This window comes from Dermacentor variabilis, chromosome 4 (assembly GCF_050947875.1).
Source record: "Dermacentor variabilis isolate Ectoservices chromosome 4, ASM5094787v1, whole genome shotgun sequence".
Taxonomy (NCBI): domain Eukaryota; kingdom Metazoa; phylum Arthropoda; class Arachnida; order Ixodida; family Ixodidae; genus Dermacentor; species Dermacentor variabilis.
In genome coordinates, this window is record NC_134571.1 from 83,439,028 (window position 1) to 83,460,422 (window position 21,395).

Sequence of the window (21,395 nt, forward strand, 5' to 3'; positions counted from 1 at the left end):
TGGCCATGTTGTCCCGGCAAACTTCTTAATCTCATCCGCCCACCTAACTTTCTGCCGCCCCCGGCTACACTTCCCTCCACCTGGAATCCAGTCCGTAACCATTATGACCATCGGTTGTCTTCCCTCCTCATTACATATGTCCTGCCCATGCCCCATTTCTTTTTCTTGATTTCAACTATGATGTCATTTACTCGCGTTTGTTCCCTCATCCAATCTGTTCTTTTCTTATCCCTTAACGTTACAGCCATCATTCTTCTTTCCATAGCCCGTTGCGTCGTCCTCAATTTAAATAGAACCCTTTTCGTAAGCCTCCAGGTTTCTGCCGCGTACGTGAGTACTGGTAAGACACAGCTGTTATACACTTTCCTCTTGAGGGAAAATGGCAACCTGCTCTTCATGATCTGAGAATGCCTGCCAAACGCACCCCAGCCCATTCTTATTCTTCTGATTATTTCAGTCTCATGATCCGGATCCGCGGTCACTACTTGGCCTAAGTAGATGTATTCCCTTACCACTTCCAGTGCCTCGCTACCTATCGTAAACTGCTGTTCTCTTCCGAGACTCTTAAACATTACTTTAGTTTTCTGCAGATTAATTTTTAGATCCACCCTTCTGCTTTGCCTCTCCAGGTCAGTGAGCATGCATTGCAATTGGTCCCCTGAGTTACTAAGCAAGGCAATATCATCAGCTAATCGCACGTTACTAAGGTATTCTCCATTAATTCTTATCCCCAATTCTTCCCAATCCATGTCTCTTAATACCTCCTGTAAACACGCTGTGAATAGCATTGGAGAGATCGTATCTGCCTGCCTGACGCCTTTCTTTATTGGGATTTTGTTGCTTTCTTTATGGAGGACTACGGTGGCTGTGGAGCCGCTATAGCTATATTTCAGTATTTTCACATATGGCTCGCATACCCTCGTCTACCCCCTGATTTCGCAATGCCTCCATGACTGCTGATGTTTCGACTGAATCAAACGCTTTTTCGTAATCAATGAAAGCTATATATAAGGGTTGGTTATATTCCGCACATTTTTCTATCACCTGATTGAAAGTGTGAATATGGCCTATTGTTGAGTAGCCTTTACGGAATCCTGCCTGGTCCTTTGGTTGACAGAAATCTAAGGAGTTCCTGATCCTATTTGCGATTACCTTAATAAATACTTTGTAGGCAACGGACAGTAAGCTGATCGGTCTATAACTTTTTAGGTCTTTGGCGTCCGCTTTCTTGTGGATTCGGATTATGTTAGCGCTCTTCCAAGATTCCGGTACGCTCGAGGTCATTAGGCATTGTGTATACAGGGTGGCCAGTTTTTCGAGAACAATGTGCCCACCATCCTTCAACAAATCTGCTGTTGCCTGGTCCTCCCCAGCTGCCTTCCCCCTTTGCATAGCTCCGAATGCGTTCTTTACTTCATGCGGCGTTACTTGTGGGATTTCAAATTCCTCTAGACTGTTCTCGCTCACAGTATTTTCGTGGGTGCCACTGGTACTGTATAAATCTCTGTAGAACTCCTCAGCCACTTAAAATATCTCATACATATTAGTAATGATATTGCCGGCTTTGTCTCTTAACGCATACATCTGATTCTTGCCTATTCCTAGCTTCTTCTTCACTGCTTTTAGGCCTCCTCCATTCCTGAGAGCATGTTCAATTCTATCCATATTATAGTTCCTTATGTCAGCTGTCTTACGCTTGTTGATCATGATTAACTTGGAAAGTTCTGCCAGTTCTATTCTAGCTGTAGGTTTAGAGGCTTTCATACATTGGCGTTTCTTGATCAGATCTTTAGTCTTCTGCGATAGTTTACTGGTATCCTGTCTAACGGAGTTACCACCGACTTCCATTGCACACTCCTTAATGCTGCCCACAAGATTGTCGTTCATTGCTTCAACACTAAGGTCCTCTTCCTGAGTTAAAGCCGAATACCTGTTCTGTAGCGTGATCCGGAATTCCTCTAGTTTCCCTCTTACCGCTAACTCATTTATTTGCTTCTTATGTACCACTTTCTTCCGTTCCCTCCTCAAGTAGACTAATTCGAGTTCTTACCATCCTATGGTCACTGCAGCGCACCTTGCCGAGCACGTCCACATCTTGTATGATGCCAGGGTTAGCGCAGTGTATGAAGTCTATTTCACTTCTAGTCTCGCTATTCGGGCTCCTCCACGTCCACTTTCGGCTATCCCGCTTGCGGAAGAAGGTATTCATTATCCGCATCTTATTCTGTTCTGCAAAACCTACTAATAGCTCTCCCCTGCTATTCCTAGTGCATATGCCATATTCCTCCACTGCCTTGTCTCCAGCCTGCTTCTTGCCTACCTTGGCATTGTAGTCTCCCATCAGTACAGTGTATTTTGTTTTGACCTGACCCATCGCCGATTCCACGTCTTCATAGAAGTTTTCGACTTCCCAGTCATCATGACTGGATGTAGGGGCGTAGACCTGTACGACCTTCAATCTGTACATCTTATTAAGTTTCACAACAAGACCTGCCAATCTCTCGTTAATGCTATAGAATTCCTGGATGTTACCAACTATATCCTTATTAATCAGGAATCCGACTCCTAGTTCTCGTCTCTCCGCTAAGCTCCGGTAGCACAGGACGTGCCCGCTTTTTAGCACTGTATATGCTTCTTTTGTCCTCCTAACCTCACTGAGCCCTATTATATCCCATTTAGCGCCCTCTAATTCCTCCAGTAACACTGCTAGACTTGCCTCACTAGATAACGTTCTAACGTTAAACGTTGCCAGGTTCAGATTCCAATGGCGGCCTGTCCGGAGCCAGGGATTCTTAGCACCCTCTGCTGCGTTACAGGTCTGACCGCCGCCGTAGTCAGTTGCTTCGCAGCTGCTGGGGACTGAGGACCGGGGTTTGATTGTTGTATTCATATAGGAGGTTGTGGCCAAGTATTGCACCAGGGTGGCCAATCCTGCTCGGGTGAGAGAGTGCATTACCGGTTCTGGTCACCGGGATCAGGCCGCACTCCAGGCCTGTTTATGTCAATCTGAGCTCGGTTAAACCGCACAGATGGCACTCAACTGGAAAAACCTGGTAGTTTATGACCTGCACATGAGTGGTATAAATAGGTGCGGACGGTCGTGGCGAAGATATGACACACACACACACACAGGAGATTTGAACTCGTGACCCTTGGATGTTGCCCGGAGAGATGGCTCAGCCGGTTGGTCCGTCAGGCCCCAAGTTACATTGAAGCGGCATAGCTCCTGTCCAGAGCCTCGTACTTACGTGGAAAGAGACTGATCTTGTCCGCGATGGTTGGTTGGTTGGTTGGTTGGATTCCGAGTGGTTGGAAGGCATGCCTAACTCTATGCCTATCCACATAGAATTTCTCACTATAACACCTAGAGGGTAATCTGGCGCCACCGTCTATGGGAGTTTCTTAAGGGGGCACCGTGCCGTCATGGGAATGACGGTATATGTGCCTGCGAGGCTCGTGTTTATAGTGTACTAGAATAATTCTAGTACACTATAATCGTGTTGGCTGGTGTTGTACGAGGCTTCGTCTAAAACGTGGATATGGCTACACAAATAACGCGTTCTCAAAGTATATAAAATCTTTATAAAATGTTTCCATTGACGCATATTACATCTTTGCTCACCTACAATGCATGACCAAGCGAAGAAAAGCAAGAACAGACGACAAACAGTTTCAAAGCGATCGCGAACCTTGTCGTCTGTCCTCCAACTTTAGCGGCCCGCTGATACTTTTTACGGATCATATATTCGTACACGCAATAACAAGTTCTCATAGTTAAACAAAACATGCTTTTGCGTAATAATAAAACCAAAACAGCTTTTCCCGTGCTGTTTTAGTAGAAAAGGAATCATTGGGACAGACGGAACCAACGTTCTTAGACATACTTCAGTTTCGCAGCTCCGCTCGGGAGATGGCCGAAGTGGTGGTCACGCGAACTAGCGGCGCTGCGATCGCGTCTTTCGTCACTTTTTGTTTCGTTTCTGATAGAAGTTGCTTCATTTCTGGTAGATTTCTGTTTTATATGTTGAGAAGTAGTTATTTCACAGTTCTTAATTTTGAGCCTCTTTGTGAAATATTGTGTTATCTGAGCTCTGTATTGTAAGCGCGTTTCTGGTAAGGAACTTGAAACTTGACTTCTGCTTTCACTTCTGGTTTCATGTTGGTTGCGCTGCACCGTCAGTCGCTATCCTTCTCCGTTTTGTAGGTGTTGTGTAATGTGTCGCGATTTGCTCTCTTGAAAAGCTTCTTGAAGAAGCGTTTCCGCATCTCATGACAGCAAGAAGTTCCCTATGCCGTGCTGTTTTTCCCCCGGCTGCACGAGCGGCCTTAGACACGATGCCGCTGGTCACCATTTTTTCGCACCGCCGCAAGACGCTGGAGAGTTTAAAAGTTGGGAGCGCATTCTACACCGAAAAGACAAACGCCTCACAAACAAATCAAAAGTGTGTGAACGCCACTTTGGGGACGACGACATTTAGAAATACTACAAGCATGTTGTGGATAACAAAGAAATAATGATTCCTCGCGGGAAATGGACGCTTGCTCCCGGCGCACTTCCTCGGCTCTTTCCTGGGCTGCCTGAGCACATCTCAAAGCCAAAAAATGTGAAGCGAAAGGAACATCCACCAAAAGAACGAGCGCAAGTGCCGGCAAGTACATCGGGCGAAGCTTGTAGTGACAGCGCCTCAACTTCAAACCTGCTGTCGGGCTTGGAAGAAGGAACTTCAGAAATATGCGCTACACACTTTGCGCTCAACGATCTCACGAACGTGACACTGCCTTCTGCGCTCTGGAAGTTCGAAATTGTTGAGGATGACGCAACACAGAAGCGATGTGGAGTATTTTATATGAGGCAACTGGTAGCCGGGCATCTGCGAGTAATGAAAACTGTTGTGCTTGAAGAGGATGGTACTTGCTGCATAAACGGCTACAGCAAAAATTCACAAGAGGCTATTTCGAGTTGCGACTAGCATTGCAAGTGTGGAAAGAATCCTGAGAGAAGCAGACAGCTTGAACATATGTGCGGGCGTGAAAGCAGGCCAGCGTGACTCGGCGACATCAGATAATATGCATCACAAGCAGTGCAATGTACTTACAAAGCAACTAGTCTGCGCGCGTTGTCTCCGTCTACAGAGGAAACTTCGACTGAGCATTAAGGCTCCGAGCGCAACGCTCAAGCGATATCAGAAACTACGCAATGTGAAGAACAGGCTGCTTAGGGCGGCTGCTGCGCATCAAAAGCAAAAGAAGGAAATTTTGGCTCTGAAGAAAAGGCTTTCTGAAATACCCGATAACAGAACCGAGGAAGCGTTGGCCGAACTTCCGCCTTTGCAGCGACTTGCATTTATGACATCGTTTAAACAGTTGAAAGCAAAGTCTCCGTGTGGCGCGCGGTACCAATGCGGACTGGCTTCTGAATTGTTTAATGCTGAGGATAGCGAGCCCTCGAGCATATAAGCTTCTGTCTGACATGAACATGCTGCCCTTGCCCTCCCTGAGCCGTCTCACACAAATACTGAAAGGAATACCATGCAAGTATGGTTTCAATCCTCTCTGTATGGAAGCTATTGGAAAACAGCTGGGCAACAGAGCAGATGGGAAGAAATTCGGCACACTGATTTTGGATGAAATTAAGTTACGCCAGGCGTACGATTTCAGCAAGTCAACTTTCAAACTTGATGGTTTTGTGAACTACGGTGGTATTTCAAATGAAGGAACTGACCAACTTGCAGATCATGCGCTCGTGCTGATGTTCGTACCACTTCTGGAGAGCTGGGTGCAACCGATTGCCACCTTTGCCACGAAAGGTGCTGCGCCTGGCAAGATTTTAGCAGAGCTGGTGTTGCAAGCAGTAATGCAATTGCATAAACATGGTGCTATGGTGATTGCCGTAGTCAGTGACGGGGCTGGGAACAATCGCTCGATGTGGCAGCAGATGGGAATCAGCGGCAGCGTAACCTCACCTTCTCACAAGATTCCACATCCATGCCTGCCTGAGAGCGCGTACCTTTATTTCCTGTGTGATGTGCCACATGCCCTGAAGTGTGTACGCAACCATTTGCTCAAGCACAAATATGGACAGGTGAGCTAGCGTAGTTTATTTCATATATAACCTGTGCTGATTGGCGTCGATAACTGTTTTTCAGGCTGGAGATTACCGCATAAACTTTGCCCACTATCAACTCTTCTATGAGTGCGAAAGAAAGCATCATCTCAAAGTCGTCCCAAGCTCTCAGCAGCGCACGTAAACCCCACAAACTTGCAGAGAATGAACGTGCCACTCGCTGCACAGGTGAGCGATTAAAAACAGTAATATGCCAAAATATAGAAGGTGGCTCTCTGTTGCTTTGTAAGTTTTTTCAACTACAACTGTTACACTTTGTTTGCCTTCCACAGCTGTACAGCCACAGTACTGCTATTGGATTGAAGTTATACAGGGCAGAAAGCGTTGAAGGCCTCCAAGACTCGGAGGGAACAGAAGCGTGTACAATGACAATGAATGACGTCTTTGATGCACTCAACACAAAGCATCCCGCAGAGGGAATACGAAAGGGCTCACCGAAGATTGAGGTACGGTTTAAGCCAGCGTACATGACGTTTTAATGGAAGCCCTACAGTTAGTGCAAACTATAAATTCATTTATTTGCGCAGATAATCAAGAAGTTTCTCGACCTGCTCAACATCACGGAACACAACTACCACCACCGAAACATGCTTATGTTTGCCTCGCGACAGACAACCGAAGCTTTGCGTGTTACGCTAATGTCGGTACTCGACATAATTGATGAGCTCCACGAAGCTGGTGTCCCCTACATACTGACAGTGAAGCTCAACCAAGATCCCCTAGAGGTAATGCGCAAATGCTTGTTGAAAATGTGGAGAGCTGTTGAATTTTTAATGCATGCACAAACCGCAAATGCAAAGTTTGTCTTATCGTGATTACTTTTATTACTGCACCATTAAATTAAAAAGTGCGCAGGCAAAATCACTCACAGAATGCTTTCTTTATTCATTTCAGAAATTTTTCGGAGTTGTCCGTTCATTTCATGGCGACGATGACCACCCATCCGTAGTTCAATTCAGCCAGATTTATAGATTGTTGTCTTTGTTCACACCTGTGAAAAATTCAGTGAGAGGAAATTGCTCTGGCGCTCCCGATGGTGTACTGGTGTCTCTTCACGACAGCCTGGGGCAAAAGGCGAAGGCTGCTGCTGAGCTGAAAGGTGCAGTTGAAGCAAAGCTATACAAGAAGCTCTGTGGGATGAGTCTTTCAGTAGGCCACATGGATGACTTGGGCGACCACGGGTACCAGAAAGCAGGAACACAAGAAGTGGTTGTCTACTACCTGGCTGGATATACATTGAAGAAAGTTACGAAATCCATGTCTTGCGAACGGTGTGTTAAATCACTGGAAAGTGCTTCTGTGCCACCAAGTGCGGGTGACCCACGACCCTCGCATAGCCTTTTGACAGAGCTGAGGTCATTCAAGCCAGGGTGCTTACGTGAACCTTCTTTCAGAATGTTCACCGTCATCAAACACATAGAAGAAATAATTCGTCACACACTCGACAGTAACGCAATTTTCGGTGACTTATTTTGGAGCATCCTGGACGGGCTAGACAAAGCATCTGTGCCGGCACTACGATGTGACAATCATTATGAGGAGGTGACTGCTAATGTCATCAAGTTCTATCTTGTCCTGCGCATGCACTTCTTTTCCAAAAAAATGAACAGTGAGGCATTGCTGACAGAACAGGTGCAAGCAGCCAGAAAGAGAGCAAAATTGCTTTGAGCAAAAGTAGCTCAACATTACTTTTTTGTGAACGAAGTAAATAAGAAGTGTCACTGTGTTTGTTGTTTGTTTTGTTCGTTAAAAAGAAAATGAATTAAGCTTTGACCTAAATAAATATTTGTTCATATGTATTTAACTTCGTCCTTGTCACTGCTCACAGATCACTTCCAACTCATTTGCACGTCCCATAATATCCGCGGACAACTTCAAAAAATACATGTGTCAATTAAATTTATTAGGCGAAGAAGCGTTGACGGGGGTGGATCAATTCACCACAGCGTTGTGTCAAGCGACTGCTGGGCGTGATGCGTTAATGTCTCTACGTCTGCACAGGCGCTCGCCGTCTTTAATTAATACACATCTTAAGAATAAGCAGCAAAAAAAGCCCCCGCTCAAGGGAGCACCGTAGCGCTTATATAGGGAAAAAGTTGGTTGAAAAACGGAATCGTAGTGCACGACCGCTCATTTGCGGTGTAGTTGCAGTCTCTAAAGACTAGCTAGACATGTCATTCAAAGGTCCTTGGCATAAAATATTGTTCAGCAGCCAAAACGCAGTCGTCAAAGAGCGAACGGCACAGGCCAGTTGGGGAAAACGACCCACCGCAGAGATGACATCGCAGGAGTAGACGATGCGCGCTGCGTGAGAGATGCGTCACTACAGCGCCGATAGTGCATAGACACCGTGAAGTCCCCGTTACTTACGCGCGGCAGGTTTTTCACAAAACTCAGACTGCGGATGTAAACTACATTTACCGTCGGATAAGCGCCTACAGGCCTGTTGGTGCAAACGACGCGTCGCAGCAGGAGCAGACGACGCGCGGCGCATGACGAAAGACGCGACTACAGCGCCGGTAGTTTCAGTGACACCCGTTTCGGCCAAGTCGGCCAATGGGCTCGCATAGGGAGCTGTGAAACTGAAGTATGTCTAAGAACGTTGGACGGAACGGTGCTTGCCAAGCGCGTCTTCAAGGTGTCCTGTCTCTCCGAGAACGATGCCAATCCGAAGTCATAATATACCGGCATTCCCGTGCATACCACAGCGCAGCAGCGCCAGATTTCCCTCTAGATAATGTAATGAGAAACTCTATGCCTATCCACATTCCTATTCATAACTGCTGATCTCGAAGGCCCTGTGCTGCACCATTATTTTTCCTCTTGCCAGCAATGACTCCAAGCTGCAGCGACAGTTGGCGCCGCAGTAGAATAGCGTGCTCCAGCCCCTCCCCCCCCCCCCCCCCGGCCGTCATCGCAAAAAGAGGCACGCTTCCGCCGCCGGACGACACACTGCCCTGTTTTAGTAACTCTATGATTTCAGTACACCGTAGCTTTAGCATCTCAAAGGCTATGCTTTGACCACACTGTGGTGAACGCCATGTTTTGAACACATTCTTGTGTGCTCACTGACAGAGTCTCACGGAGGAAGGAAAACAGCATAGAGTTGAAAACAGTTTTCCTTCCTCCATGTTGTGTGGCGCAAGACGCAATGACGCTGGCAACGCTGAACTTGGCTGAACATTCAATACAACGGCTGTGTACAGCAGTGGTTTTGTTTTAGCTGTTGGCAACAACGAGCCGCAATTTTCTCAATGAGTGGGCATCCAACTTGAGATTTGCGTTCCGCGACAGCTTGCGTTTCTTCCTTTGCTTTCACCACAAGCTGTAAAGATGAGCGCTGATTTCTTGTGGAGCCTGAAGAATGGCGACCTCGAGCAGGTCAAGGATTGCGTCGAGCAAAAGGTGCGTACTAGTAGCGGAAATGCCGATGCCGCCCTATCTCCCTCGGTGGTCTCAGTTTACTAGCGTAGTGGTCGCCCGGGCACCGTTGACACATTATCAGCCGTTTGCCAAAAATATAGTCGTTACGTAATAGTCCTGCGCGCTCTCACTGCACGAATTTAGTATCCGACTAAACCGGCGGCACATTTATCGGCAAATTTGCCTTCGCTTGACAGTTGCGAGTAGCGTACTGAATTTTTCCTGGCATCGTTTGCCTGGCAAGAGCTGCAATGGTTCTGCTCTTAATATTTTGTAAATGGGCAGAAGTCGTACTCCCGTTTTACGTGCACGTCTCTTTGCTTTGATATTAATGGTCTGTGTGAACAAGAGCAGTATGAGGCAATCAAAGATTTTGGTGTAACGGTATCTCAGGGGCCGGAAGCGTTCCATTTAGACGAGGAACGCGACAGGGAACGCGACGAACTTCTTTTAGCTATTTTCATTTGTTATGTCACAGTAACCCCGGTAACGCGATACTTTTTGTTGAACAGGAATTATGACGCGTTATTACCTTTGGTAGCGGCCTTCTGTAAGTATTTCGAACTAACAAAATCAACTTATGAAACATCGCCATACTTAATTTTTGGGGGGAACGCAGGGAAGCTATCACACCGGCAGGCTCATCTGACCGAGTTTGTGCATTACATATAGCCCATTTTTAGAGCGAGTTATTTCTGCTTTTGCACATTCTCGCGTGAGGTCTAAATTGAAGGTGTGCACTCGAAATCAACCAGCCAGCTTTCAGCTAATAGGAGCATTTTAAAAGCTATATGTTGAGAGTAATTTCGCGTTCTTGTTTGCACAGGTTGTCGACCATGTATGTACCACGAGTTGATGTTTTGTCACTTTTCATTTCTGCCGCTTGCCGCTTTTCATAACACTAAATATCATAATGGAAAGCTTTCACAGAGCAACTGCTACAAACACAGTAGTAGTTTGGGGAGGGAGGAAATGTTGGATAGCTGGTGCCCATAAGGTTTCAATGTACATATATTGCCGTTGTTAACAACTTCCTACTAGACAACCTAAATGTTGGTGCTAACAGCTCTTAGCCTACTCATATGTACCCAGCAGATTAGCCAGCCCCAAATCTCAAATTGGATTTGTGTTGTAACGCTGATGGTTATCTCCAGACAGTGCCTAAATACACTTTTATATGTTCTTGTTGATGGTTGTAAGCTCCATAAAGCTGCTAAAAAGGCTTACCATGAGTGCACAGACACATTATCTTATATTGAATATGGCCCCAACAATATAGCATAGTAAAAATAGATCAAAACAGGGTATTAAACAGGACCCACTGTGAAATGTTAGCTTCATGGAAAGTGCGAAGTCAAATGAATAGGCATTTTAGCCACAATGACTTCCTTATCAGCACAACACAATATACGGACAGTGACACATGTACCAAAATCTGGCTGCCCCACTAAGGAAAAGTCTAAAAAGAAAAAAAATATGTATATATATCGTGTTAGTGGTGTCCCACACTTGACAACGACCCGAATTTGAGAACGGACAAGTCCTTTGAGATCTCTTATGCTGCACCTTAAGTTTCTTTCTTTCTCAGGGTTTGGATGTGAATGCCTCCATTGATGGCAGACCTCCACTACATCATGCAGCCGATTATGGCCAGGCTGACGTCCTTAGATACTTGATAGACAAGGGTGCTGACGTGAATGTAAGTACCAGATATGGCAGTGCCACCTTTAGCAGGTCAGGTGAAACATTGTTACCGCTGTGCTGAGGATGAGACTTGCACTGGAGGGGGCCTCAGGAAAGCTAAGATGCGAAGTAAAAATTAATTAAAACAAAAAACCTTACGTAAGCAGTGTGCTGCACGGAGCGACAAGAATAAAGGGACCCAAGGGGCGAAATTTTTTGTTAGTGTAAACCATATGAATAACAGACAATGAAGCCAGAGAATGCCTAGGTGATGTTAATTATTATATGTAATTGACACATCAAAGTAGTCAGGTAAAGGAAAATAAAAGTGGGCTAAAAAACTTGCCACAGGTGGGCACTCAATTTCGTGGGCCAATAGAATGGAAAATTGGGCGAGTTGGTATGAGTGCAGTTTGTAACAGCAGCGCAAGCAGAGGATGCACAAAGCTTGCATGTGACCTGGGAGTATGGTGTGCGCACCAGCAATATGAGTTAGGGTTGCATGATAAATGTGGGCACAAGAGGGCCATAGCCCCAGTGGTTTCTTCATTATCATCTGCCACACATGCCTAAATCGTGGCTTTATATTAGCTCGCCCGGAGCATGTTGCTTTCTTTCTCTCTATTGTGAAGCATTTAATTCAGGTCAAACAGCCCATGTGTGATTGCACTTAATGTCTGGAAGGCTGCAACAAGAGATTTAATGTGCATTGCTGCGGCATCTTTTCCAGGCTAAGGACAAATATGGAATTTCAGCTTTACTAGCAGCTATATGGGAAGGCCACACTGCTTGTGTCAAGCTCATGGTCGAGAAGGTGAGCCCCTTTTACAGTGTGGCACTCTTTTACAGTGTGGCACTCTTGACTTGATGCAGCAGCCACATACAATCCTTTGATGTGGCAGGGCTTTAATGACACTAGCGGCATGTCATAACCTCGCAAAACATGTTTCCTGTGTTGATCACTGTAATGTTTACTTATATTTTGAGTAGTTCTAGGTATTGTCACTGGTGTACACAGCTCCTTATCACTTGAAGGGCAGCGTAACTATGAAACTTGTCTTGCTAAAAACTATTGAAGTTCCTTGTCACACTTGTAGTCTGTTCGTAATTACACTTAAAAGGCATACAGTACTTCGGGTATTAGTTCTGAGGAACAACCTCATAGCACAGGGAGTGCCATGAAAGTGTGGAAGAAAAACTCTCCAGTTCCACTGAGTTGTGGGGTGGCTGAAAATGAACACCTCATGACTTGGCAGTCGCTGCTCTGCAAATAAAAAGAAATCATGTAAACGTGGAATATAAGTGTATCTGGAATGTAGGTAAAACCCCTTGCCTTGAGGGAAAAAAATTATCCTGCGTACAATATTGTGTAACTACAAAACACATTTTATTTTGGTCAAGTCACTCATTTATCCTCAGAGTCGAAATCCACATATGCAACTTATCTGAACTGACAGGATGCTTGTCCGGAATTACCACTAGTAGTTGCTATGGAAATCCCGCAGCTTATCATCTTTGGGGACGTCGGACACATTTGTTATCAATACTTCTAGGCAAAAATAACACTATCATCGGGCACTGAGTGACACACACCTGAGGTGCAGTCGTGGTAATCACTGATCACTGCAGCTGGCCTGTAAGCATCTTCGGGTTACCGCCAGCCATTTGCTCGTCGTCCTGCTCATGAGTTTGAGGTTTTTCGCACCGTGTTCACAGTCTGTTGTTGCCAACGAGACCTCTCTCCACATTGCCAATTTGTCCCAGCTGGTATTCACTCTGATTGTAAAGCGCTAAAAGCTTATCTGCTCCAATGAAAAGACAAGCCTTTCCACTTCATGAAACCGCAAACTTAAGAGTGAATTCAACAGCTCTTGCAATAATCAAATCTGCCATTACCAGGAGAACTGCACAATGCTGGCATAAAAATACCACCCTGGTGTCTTAAGTATGAAAAGTGCAGCACCCACAAAGCTTTCAGTGAAAGTGTATGGTTGCACTAATGCACTGTCTGTTTTCGGAAGCCCTGAAATGGTGTGGTGTTGTTATGCACCCATCCATTTCTGCATTTTCTATTGCATCATTTCCAAATGAAGCTCTAATGTTTTGCTGAGACCTGCTGTTATTGCACCTCGAGGTAGTAGTAAACTATGCTTGCCCAAAGTTTCCTAAATTTGCGATGGCAATGACAAAAACAGCGACGCATTCTCCACATTTGTTTTTTCTTTATGGTGACCAGGAGACAATTCTAACTATGCCAAATTATATATATAAACAAGAAGGTACTTTTCCACTAAATATTTCAAGGGAAAACTCTGCGCCTATTCCAGTCTCTGCAGTACTTACAACATGGGCAGCTTAATATCAAAATTACATGTACATCTGTATACATACAGTTGAACCTACTTATAGCAAGAATCAAGTGCCATAAAAATTTCGTTTTTATAACTGGGTTGCAAGGAAAAAAAATAGGGAGATGGCAGAGCTAATGTGAGAAAACTTTAAAGGGCCCCTCACCAGGCCCCATAGCAAATTTTGGTTATACGCTGGAAATTGTTATGTGTCCTCTAGAGAGCGTTCTGCCACAAAAATTTTTCATATCGTCTCATTGATAGCCGAGATAGAAATATTTCAGTGCCTCCAACCCATGATTTCAGCAGGCGTGCTCCACTACCAAGCAAGACGCTCTCTCCACTCGCCCTGTCTAGCCTTCGCAAGTGAAATTCCTTCCCTGCGTTCTCCCATACCAGACCTCGAGGATCATGCGACGCATACGACACAGGGCCCCGCCTTCATTTTTTTTCTTTTTTTTCCTCTTCGCCTTTCTTTTCGCAAGCGAGCTGTTGTCTCGTCCGTGCAGTGCACAATTTTGCGCGATGTGCACAAGAAAACATGACTAGTGGTATAATTCAGTGCTACATGAATACTGAGGCAGAACAAGCGGATCGCAGAGCGTGATCACGTGCTGGAACACTGTAGAAAATGGCATAGTTTCGGTAGCTGCGCACGTGAGCGCACGACCATGGGAACAAGCAGACGAAGCAGAAGTACATCTGTCTTGTTTCGGTGCGGAGTAAAACAAAAAACACACAGACATTTCGTTTGTGTGTTTTATTATTTTTTTAAACTTCAATTCATCAATTCAAGCAACAGATTGCACAAATAACAGATGTCCTGAATAATTCTCGATGTCGCGTGTCACCACGAGCGACGTCACACTGCGGACACAATTATGTAGGCGCAGGGGCACAATTACGTCACCATCCGGCTTAGAGCGTGGCGGCCGCGAATGAAGAGGGAAATGGCGTTCGAATTGAAATTTTATAGCTTTCCACGGCGCGTAGTGATGTAATACTTTGCAGGCACGATTGTTATCGTGCAATGTTTGCTCTGCTCAAGATGGCTAGACCTGGTGAGGGGCCCTTTAATGGCGGAGAGGCCAGTACCCATCTCCACCACCTTCCTCCATGCGGCTGCGGATTGTGTTCACTCGTTTAACTGCTTCCTGAGCGCTCCGATTGCGTGTAACAAGCTGCAGCTGTTGGCTTGAAAGAATGGAATTGCTATAACAACTGCAAAGAGGAGTCACGGATGGCAAGTGATATGTGAGCACCGCTGAGGTAGGGCTTTGATCGCCACGTACTTCTCACTGGCATGCACGAGAAAACCCTATGCCCGTCAGCCTTGCATGCTTTACGCAAAGCTTGCCGACATCATTCTCCAAGGCGACCAGGTGCTCCACGTAGTGCAGCGGAAGGTTCCTTGCGAAAATGAAGCCCCGGAGGGATTGAATCATCTCCTGTGAGGACAACGTTGAAGCAGCCTGCTCTTCTGCATCATCGCTGCCATTGTCACCATCGCTATCCAATGCAAGAATGTTCGCAGCAATGATCGCCTCATTGGTTAGAAGCACTTAGTTTCCAAATCTATAGCCATGCGCTTTCTTTTCACCAGCGATGTCTGCATTGCCGATGATCAGTAGGCTGATCAGCCATCTTCTGTTTTAGCGGCGAGTCACACAAGGCTGAGAAACCACGTTGCCAGGAACAATTTCGATGCAACCAACAAAGACGAATGCGAGCGATTAAGCTGTTTGTGCAACTGCGCTGAATGAGGAGCCAGCAAGCAACATGCGAGAAACCTGGGAGCAGCGCAGTTGGTGCGGTCCATTCAAGTTTCGGAGGGTGGCGTGGTGTAGAGCTATGGGCACAGCCCATTTGTGTTCAAAGGGTTAGAAGGGCGATGAGAGAGAGGCGCGGGGAGAAGGCTGGAAAATGAGCACAGAACAGCTGTTGGAGCTGTGGACCATTGTGCAATGGCTCGAATTTCTCGTTTTCTTTTTTTCTTTTCAAGGATTTCACATTTTACTACCTTTTGGCTCGGACACACAGCAGCCAGACTTCATCGTTAGAACCGATGGTGCGACGTTAGGGCATTGTACTAAGCTGGTTTTTTCACCATGAAAAACATGCAGAATTTCACTGTGCAGCAGCCTTTCATCGTTATAACCGATCTATTGTTAAAACCGGTATCGTTATAAGTGGGTTCGACTGTAGTCGCTCCCTTTGCAGCTTGTAGCCTAGTTTTGCTTCCTACTTCTATAGCTGAGCTTTCAACTGTCAGGGCAAGGGGGCAAACTACACTGCTGTGAGCTTTGTATCAGCACTGAAATGAATTTTTTGTAGCTGCACTTTGTACAATCCTTTGTTTTTGAGGTTTATTTATATGTCCCCTCCCCTCCCCATTTGTATTTGGCTTTTCTTTTGCAACACTAGTAAAACAGTGTTTTGTCTGTTAGGTGTCTGCTAGAAACTCTGGGTAACTGGAAACTCATATGTGTACGGTCTACAGATTCTTCAACAGTACCACGCGACCATTGACTAGCCAGCCGGTCACCGCTTTCTAACGGCGTGAGGCAACGGGATCAGCAAGGACTTGTTGATCTCTTTCTCTTGATCTAGTCACTTCGCGCCTTTAGAAGGTGTTCGTCTGACCAGGTGATGCTCGCTCGGTACTGTTAAAACGTCGGTCGACTGTACTTTGCCTTTAAAGTGCCAACCATCATTGCTCTTTTGTTTCTGACTTCAATTCTCCCATGTGGTATGGCAAGTTCTCGTGCCTGAACAGTTCAGTAGGGTAGCCCTGGCTATATGATGTCACTTTATAGATCAGGTGGCAAAATTTTTCTTCCAAGTTACCGTGCCATATGCTCACGCTCCGTGTTTGTCGTTACTGTGTGCAGGCTGGCATGAAAAGTTTATTAGCATTTTCTAAGTGATTAGCATTTCTAAGTATTAGCATTTCTAAGTGATTAGAGGTTATGTCACAAGGAAAGGTCTGGTGAGAAAGCTGCTAAGCGCCGCAGTGAATGCATACCCGCCGCTTGCTATGCTCCGTTCCATACATAGCAGTCCACTTTGGGGAGGCTAGAGAGACTTCTTGCAGTGGCTTTGTTCGCATTTGGATATAGTTTGACGCTTTTTTACCGCAGTTATGCACGACTGGTTTATATACAGGCTCAGTATTGAGTGTAACAAGTTTTAATCCTCAGAAACAAACACACTGTGGTATACGACTGCTAATGCATTGTTTTAGATACCGTATCTACTCTCGTAATGATCGCTCTTCTTTGTCAAAAAAATTGCCGCTAATTCAGGGGCGCGATCATTGTGCGGGTTAAATTTCCCGCGAAAAGAAAAAATTTTTTTTTTCATTTCGCATTTGCTGCGGGATGACAACAGGTCAATAAACAGGTGGCTGCCGCTGCAACAGTGCGGGACACCAAAACAAACATAGTGGCCGGCGGATCAAGCCGAACTCCCCGAACAATTTCTTTTTTTGTGTATGTGAGTACACTACGCGCATTGAAACAGTTTCTTCCATATCAGTAATGAATAATATTGTTAATATCAGCAAGTCAGTGGCAATAACGTAGCCATGTTCACCTTGAGGGGACAGAAACAGAGATAGGCGTGCTTAGCTGCCAGTGACTTGGAAACACATGGTGGGTATGCTGCAGAAACTGCGGCATTTGTCTTCACTACTATCCTAACACAGCACGTTTCCGCTAAACACCTCCATGTGTTTTGAATACAAAAAATTTTTCTCAACTTACATGTCTGTCGTAGTGAGGGGACCCAAAATGCTGTTAGAATTATTAATTAGATCAAACTATGGGAGCTGTAATTAAAGGAACTTCATAGTACTACCTGCTAAACGCTATAACGCAGAACACAGCAGCCTTCTGTGTATTCTGAAGTTGAAACCATGACTGCTGGAGTTAATGCAAAACAAGGAATCACTTTCTTCATTGAGCTCCAGAGTTGGAGTCTTCCGCACCAAATCAGCTGCTTCAAATTTCAGATTTGCAACTCCAAAAATGTCATTTTTCTCCTATTAACCTGCTCCAAAATCAAGATTTTTCTGCTCAGAAGGTTGCTGCAAAAGATGTTACAGCTGTGCCACCCTGTCTATGACTGATTAGTCATGTCGCCGCTATGGATACTGCACAGTTCAGAAGAGAGTCCCTCTGTCCCTCTATATCGTCAGAATCACTGGTGACATGCCCTGCTTATCTTTCACTGTGTACATCTTCTTTCCAACGGTGACTTTCCTTCTGATTTCATGCTGCCCATATTTTTTACGGCTTCCTCGATCATTCTAATTTTGTATTTGTGAATATGGCTTATTATGCTTATCAGCTTTAACACTTCAGCTAATTCTAACTGATCTATGGAGAGCTTGCCTAAACTATGCTGTTCAGAAATTAAAAGGAATTCAAGAAATCAGGGAAAACAAGCCCCTATTATTGGTAATCAAGCAAAATACCTTTGTTTCTGTCATAGGCTTTCAGATGCAGTGGTCAAGATGAGTGTACTGTGAAAAAAAGTATCGTTGCCAAGCAAGCTGCGATGTGCAACATGTATAACAGATAGTCATACAGACAGCAAACATAAATACAAAGTTTTAAAGTTGAGTACTCTTAGCGAACCCTCCTGCACTTTGCTGACCATGGCTGCTGCTGCCACCACTGCCACTTTGCTGGATAGCTCACACGCAAAAAAGAATCGATGTTCTAACCATTGGGCCACAGCTGTATACTTCACTCACGGAATCTTCAAGTAGATCGTTGAGAGTATTGGTATGTGCGTGTGAGCGCACGAACCAGCAAAAAGCACATGTGCACGTGAGTTTCCATCAGGTGCACATGCTCTCGTAGAAGACTCTTGTGGCATCTGAAGGTTAGGATACTGTGGCTGGTGGCGGTGCTGTGTTGCATTTCTCTGCCATCTTACTGACAGTTGCGGGGCACATTCATCACTGAAGTCTGATGTGCCTCTCTTATCAAGATACAGGCTTTCATTTTGTCCCTTTACCAAAGCTTCGCTTACGCTGAATCCCACAGTGTGTGGCATCAGCATGATCCTGGCTTAAGGTCTTCAACTCGCTTCTGGGTGTGAAAAAGAAAAACTGCAAAACAAATGTATTTTCTTAATTGTACTTTTGTTTCTTGCACAGGGTGCCTCAAAGGATGGCAAGACACCCGAGGGCCAGACTTACCTGGAAGCTGCCGAGAAACAGGAGATCAGGGATCTGCTTCACTGATGCCACTTCTCGAGAAACTTGTGAGAAGGGAGGGCAGTGACCCTACCCTTTCACTCAAGCCCTTTCACGTTGTGTCAGTGTTCACATGGCCAGTGCACATTGCCCGAATGTGAGGGAGAGGTTAAATATTTATAGTGACTATCTGTAGCTTATGTTTTGTTATTCAATAGGTATAATGTTCGCATTTGCTTTTCTTTTTTTTTCATACTGGTCATGCCTTTTTTTTTTAATTCTATTTTGAGGTTAAAACCAAACACCTTTGCACTTTCTTGTTTCTTCGTTCTTTTTTTCTGCTTCTCAGTTGAACATTGTGAAGTGTCCACTTCCCTGCATAGCATTTATTTTTATTTTTATTTATTTTTTTCACTTTCATTGTATTTTATAGGATTCGAGCTGAAGCACTTTAGTTTTTCAGGAGCGTAAAGTGCCTTACTAGAACGAAATACAACACTGGCCCCAGGGTTCTGCAAGACGGAATAGAAAACAAAAGAACAACGCTGCACTGTTGTCACGTGACATGCGACACATATTGAGTGACTCAATTGCGATGTTTTAAGTCAGTCCTGCCATTTATTCTTCCCCTTGCATTCAAAGTTGTTCTCTCTTTCTCTGTTAATTTGAATCCTGCCATCTGAAATGCTTCACATCTTATTTAAGCCTTATCGCTTAGAGTATATGGAGAAACGTCTTTCTTTACTTCACCTTTGAAGTATGATGAAGGGTATGTGATATCTTGACATTACCTTTAGCCCTAACAATACATTCACGCTTAGCTAGTTCAGCCATTAAAGCCTTCCTTGTTGCTGTATCGTAGCTGCCACTGCTTGTGTGCCAGTACAGGCAATATGTTCTCGATCTTTACATGCTGCCAGTCATTGCACCACATTCTTTCTTGCAATAACAACTATGTGTATGCAATTTACAATTCTAACAAAAACTGAAAGGCAACACCTGTGACTTTTTAACTTCACATTCTGGCATGCTTTAGTGGCTTTCCACTTTGTTGCATATTGCATGTTGTGAATGTAGGATTTTGTCATCACTCGGGTCATGCTATGTACACCAGATTGAAACAATCCCAGCGCAAACTGTTGTAATATCTATATTAAGATGCATATTCCCGAAATACTAATATATCCCTTTCAAGCTGACAAGAATCGCATAGACTGGTGTGTAAAATCGTACAGTGGTGTATATCTGTCTCGGATTGCCCAAATGTTTGTATATAGGAGAGTGTTTGCCGTTTATTTACCCCTCAAACCTTCGGAACATCATTCTTGTACTTGGATGTAAGGTTGTGTGTGCAAAGTTATGTACACAATTCTTCGGTGCAGGATGTGTGCACTTTTCCCAAAGAATGAAGCTTTATAGGAGATTTTGTGTGCTTTTTGCATTTCTTTAAAGTTGTCGCATCTGTCCATTTACAAATGGTGCCCTTCTGCCATTCTATACTTAAGCCACCAATCAGTTGAGGGTGGTCGCTTCTTGCTGTGTTGTATTTCTTAGAACTGTGGGAAGCATTACAGTGGCCCCTTACTGATGTCGTTGCATTGCAGTATCTAGTGATGTCCTATTTTGCTGTCATTGTGTGGAATAAACGTGCAAGCTTCAAAGAATAATACTGCTGTGACATACTTTCTTATCAGAGCAACGGAATTTTTAGAGTTGTGCATACTGTTACCATGTTTTTGTGCATATAGCCTGCTCCAAAAATTCAGACCATTTAACAGTCAAGTCTGGGTGCAGGTATGTATGCGAATTTCACCTCGAAGTGTAGCTTCACTGCAACGCGGCGTGCGCTGCCGTGAAGCCATACTTCAAAGTGAGGTTCACCGTTCAGTTTAATTATCTTGTAGGGAACTCATCCGAACCCTGCATGTAGAAGCTCCCTTCCCCATTCTATAATGGTCGAACATTCTTCTACTGTTTACTGGTCGCCATTTTGTGTGTAGTAGTGCATGCGGTGCTAGTAAACTTGTACGTCACCTGTTCCTGCAGTACACCCTCAGTCCATGCGAAGTGCTTCGTGATACGACGAACCAAACCATTGGCATTTTCAGCCCATTCGTGTTCGCTCTATCGCCATCGCCGATGCGAGAGCTGCTCCATCCGTGCTGTCATCCTCTGTCATGTGAGCGCTAACTGTGAGGTCATCCGATTCACGTCCCATGCCATGTGACTGATTTGTCCATGATAATGTCCAGCGTGTGAATATAGCTTTTTCAGCATCACCAAATAATGAGGGAACAGAGCTGCTGGACAAAAACACAGCGTGTATGAGTACTGCGTCCACAAATAGAGACTGTTTTTGCAAAGATTTGAGGATTGTTGTATGCAGATATTTCCACCAATGATATATGCAGAATATTTTTTTTTCTTTTTTTTATTTCTTTGCTGTTGTAGTTAGGGGTGCAAGTTATATGCGAAAAGAAACTATATCTACAAGATGCGAGGCTAAAGCAGAGGGTAAAGTTTTTGACATACGTGAGTGCATGCAGTTTACAGTTAGTATTACCTTTGGAATCTGCTTATGCTTCAATTTATATACAGTCGACTACCGTTA

General features: G+C 44.8%; 1 protein-coding gene across 1 annotated transcript; it reads left to right on the top strand.

The window, feature by feature from the left end:
• Positions 1 to 9,313: 9,313 nt before the first annotated feature.
• Positions 9,314 to 20,451, top strand: LOC142579439 (myotrophin-like). The gene is made up of 4 exons (XM_075689604.1): positions 9,314 to 9,529; positions 11,136 to 11,246; positions 11,961 to 12,044; positions 18,746 to 20,451. The coding sequence occupies exons 1-4, from the start codon at positions 9,458 to 9,460 to the stop codon at positions 18,830 to 18,832; spliced, it is 354 nt and encodes a 117-aa protein (XP_075545719.1). The 5' UTR covers positions 9,314 to 9,457; the 3' UTR covers positions 18,833 to 20,451.
• Positions 20,452 to 21,395: the final 944 nt, after the last annotated feature.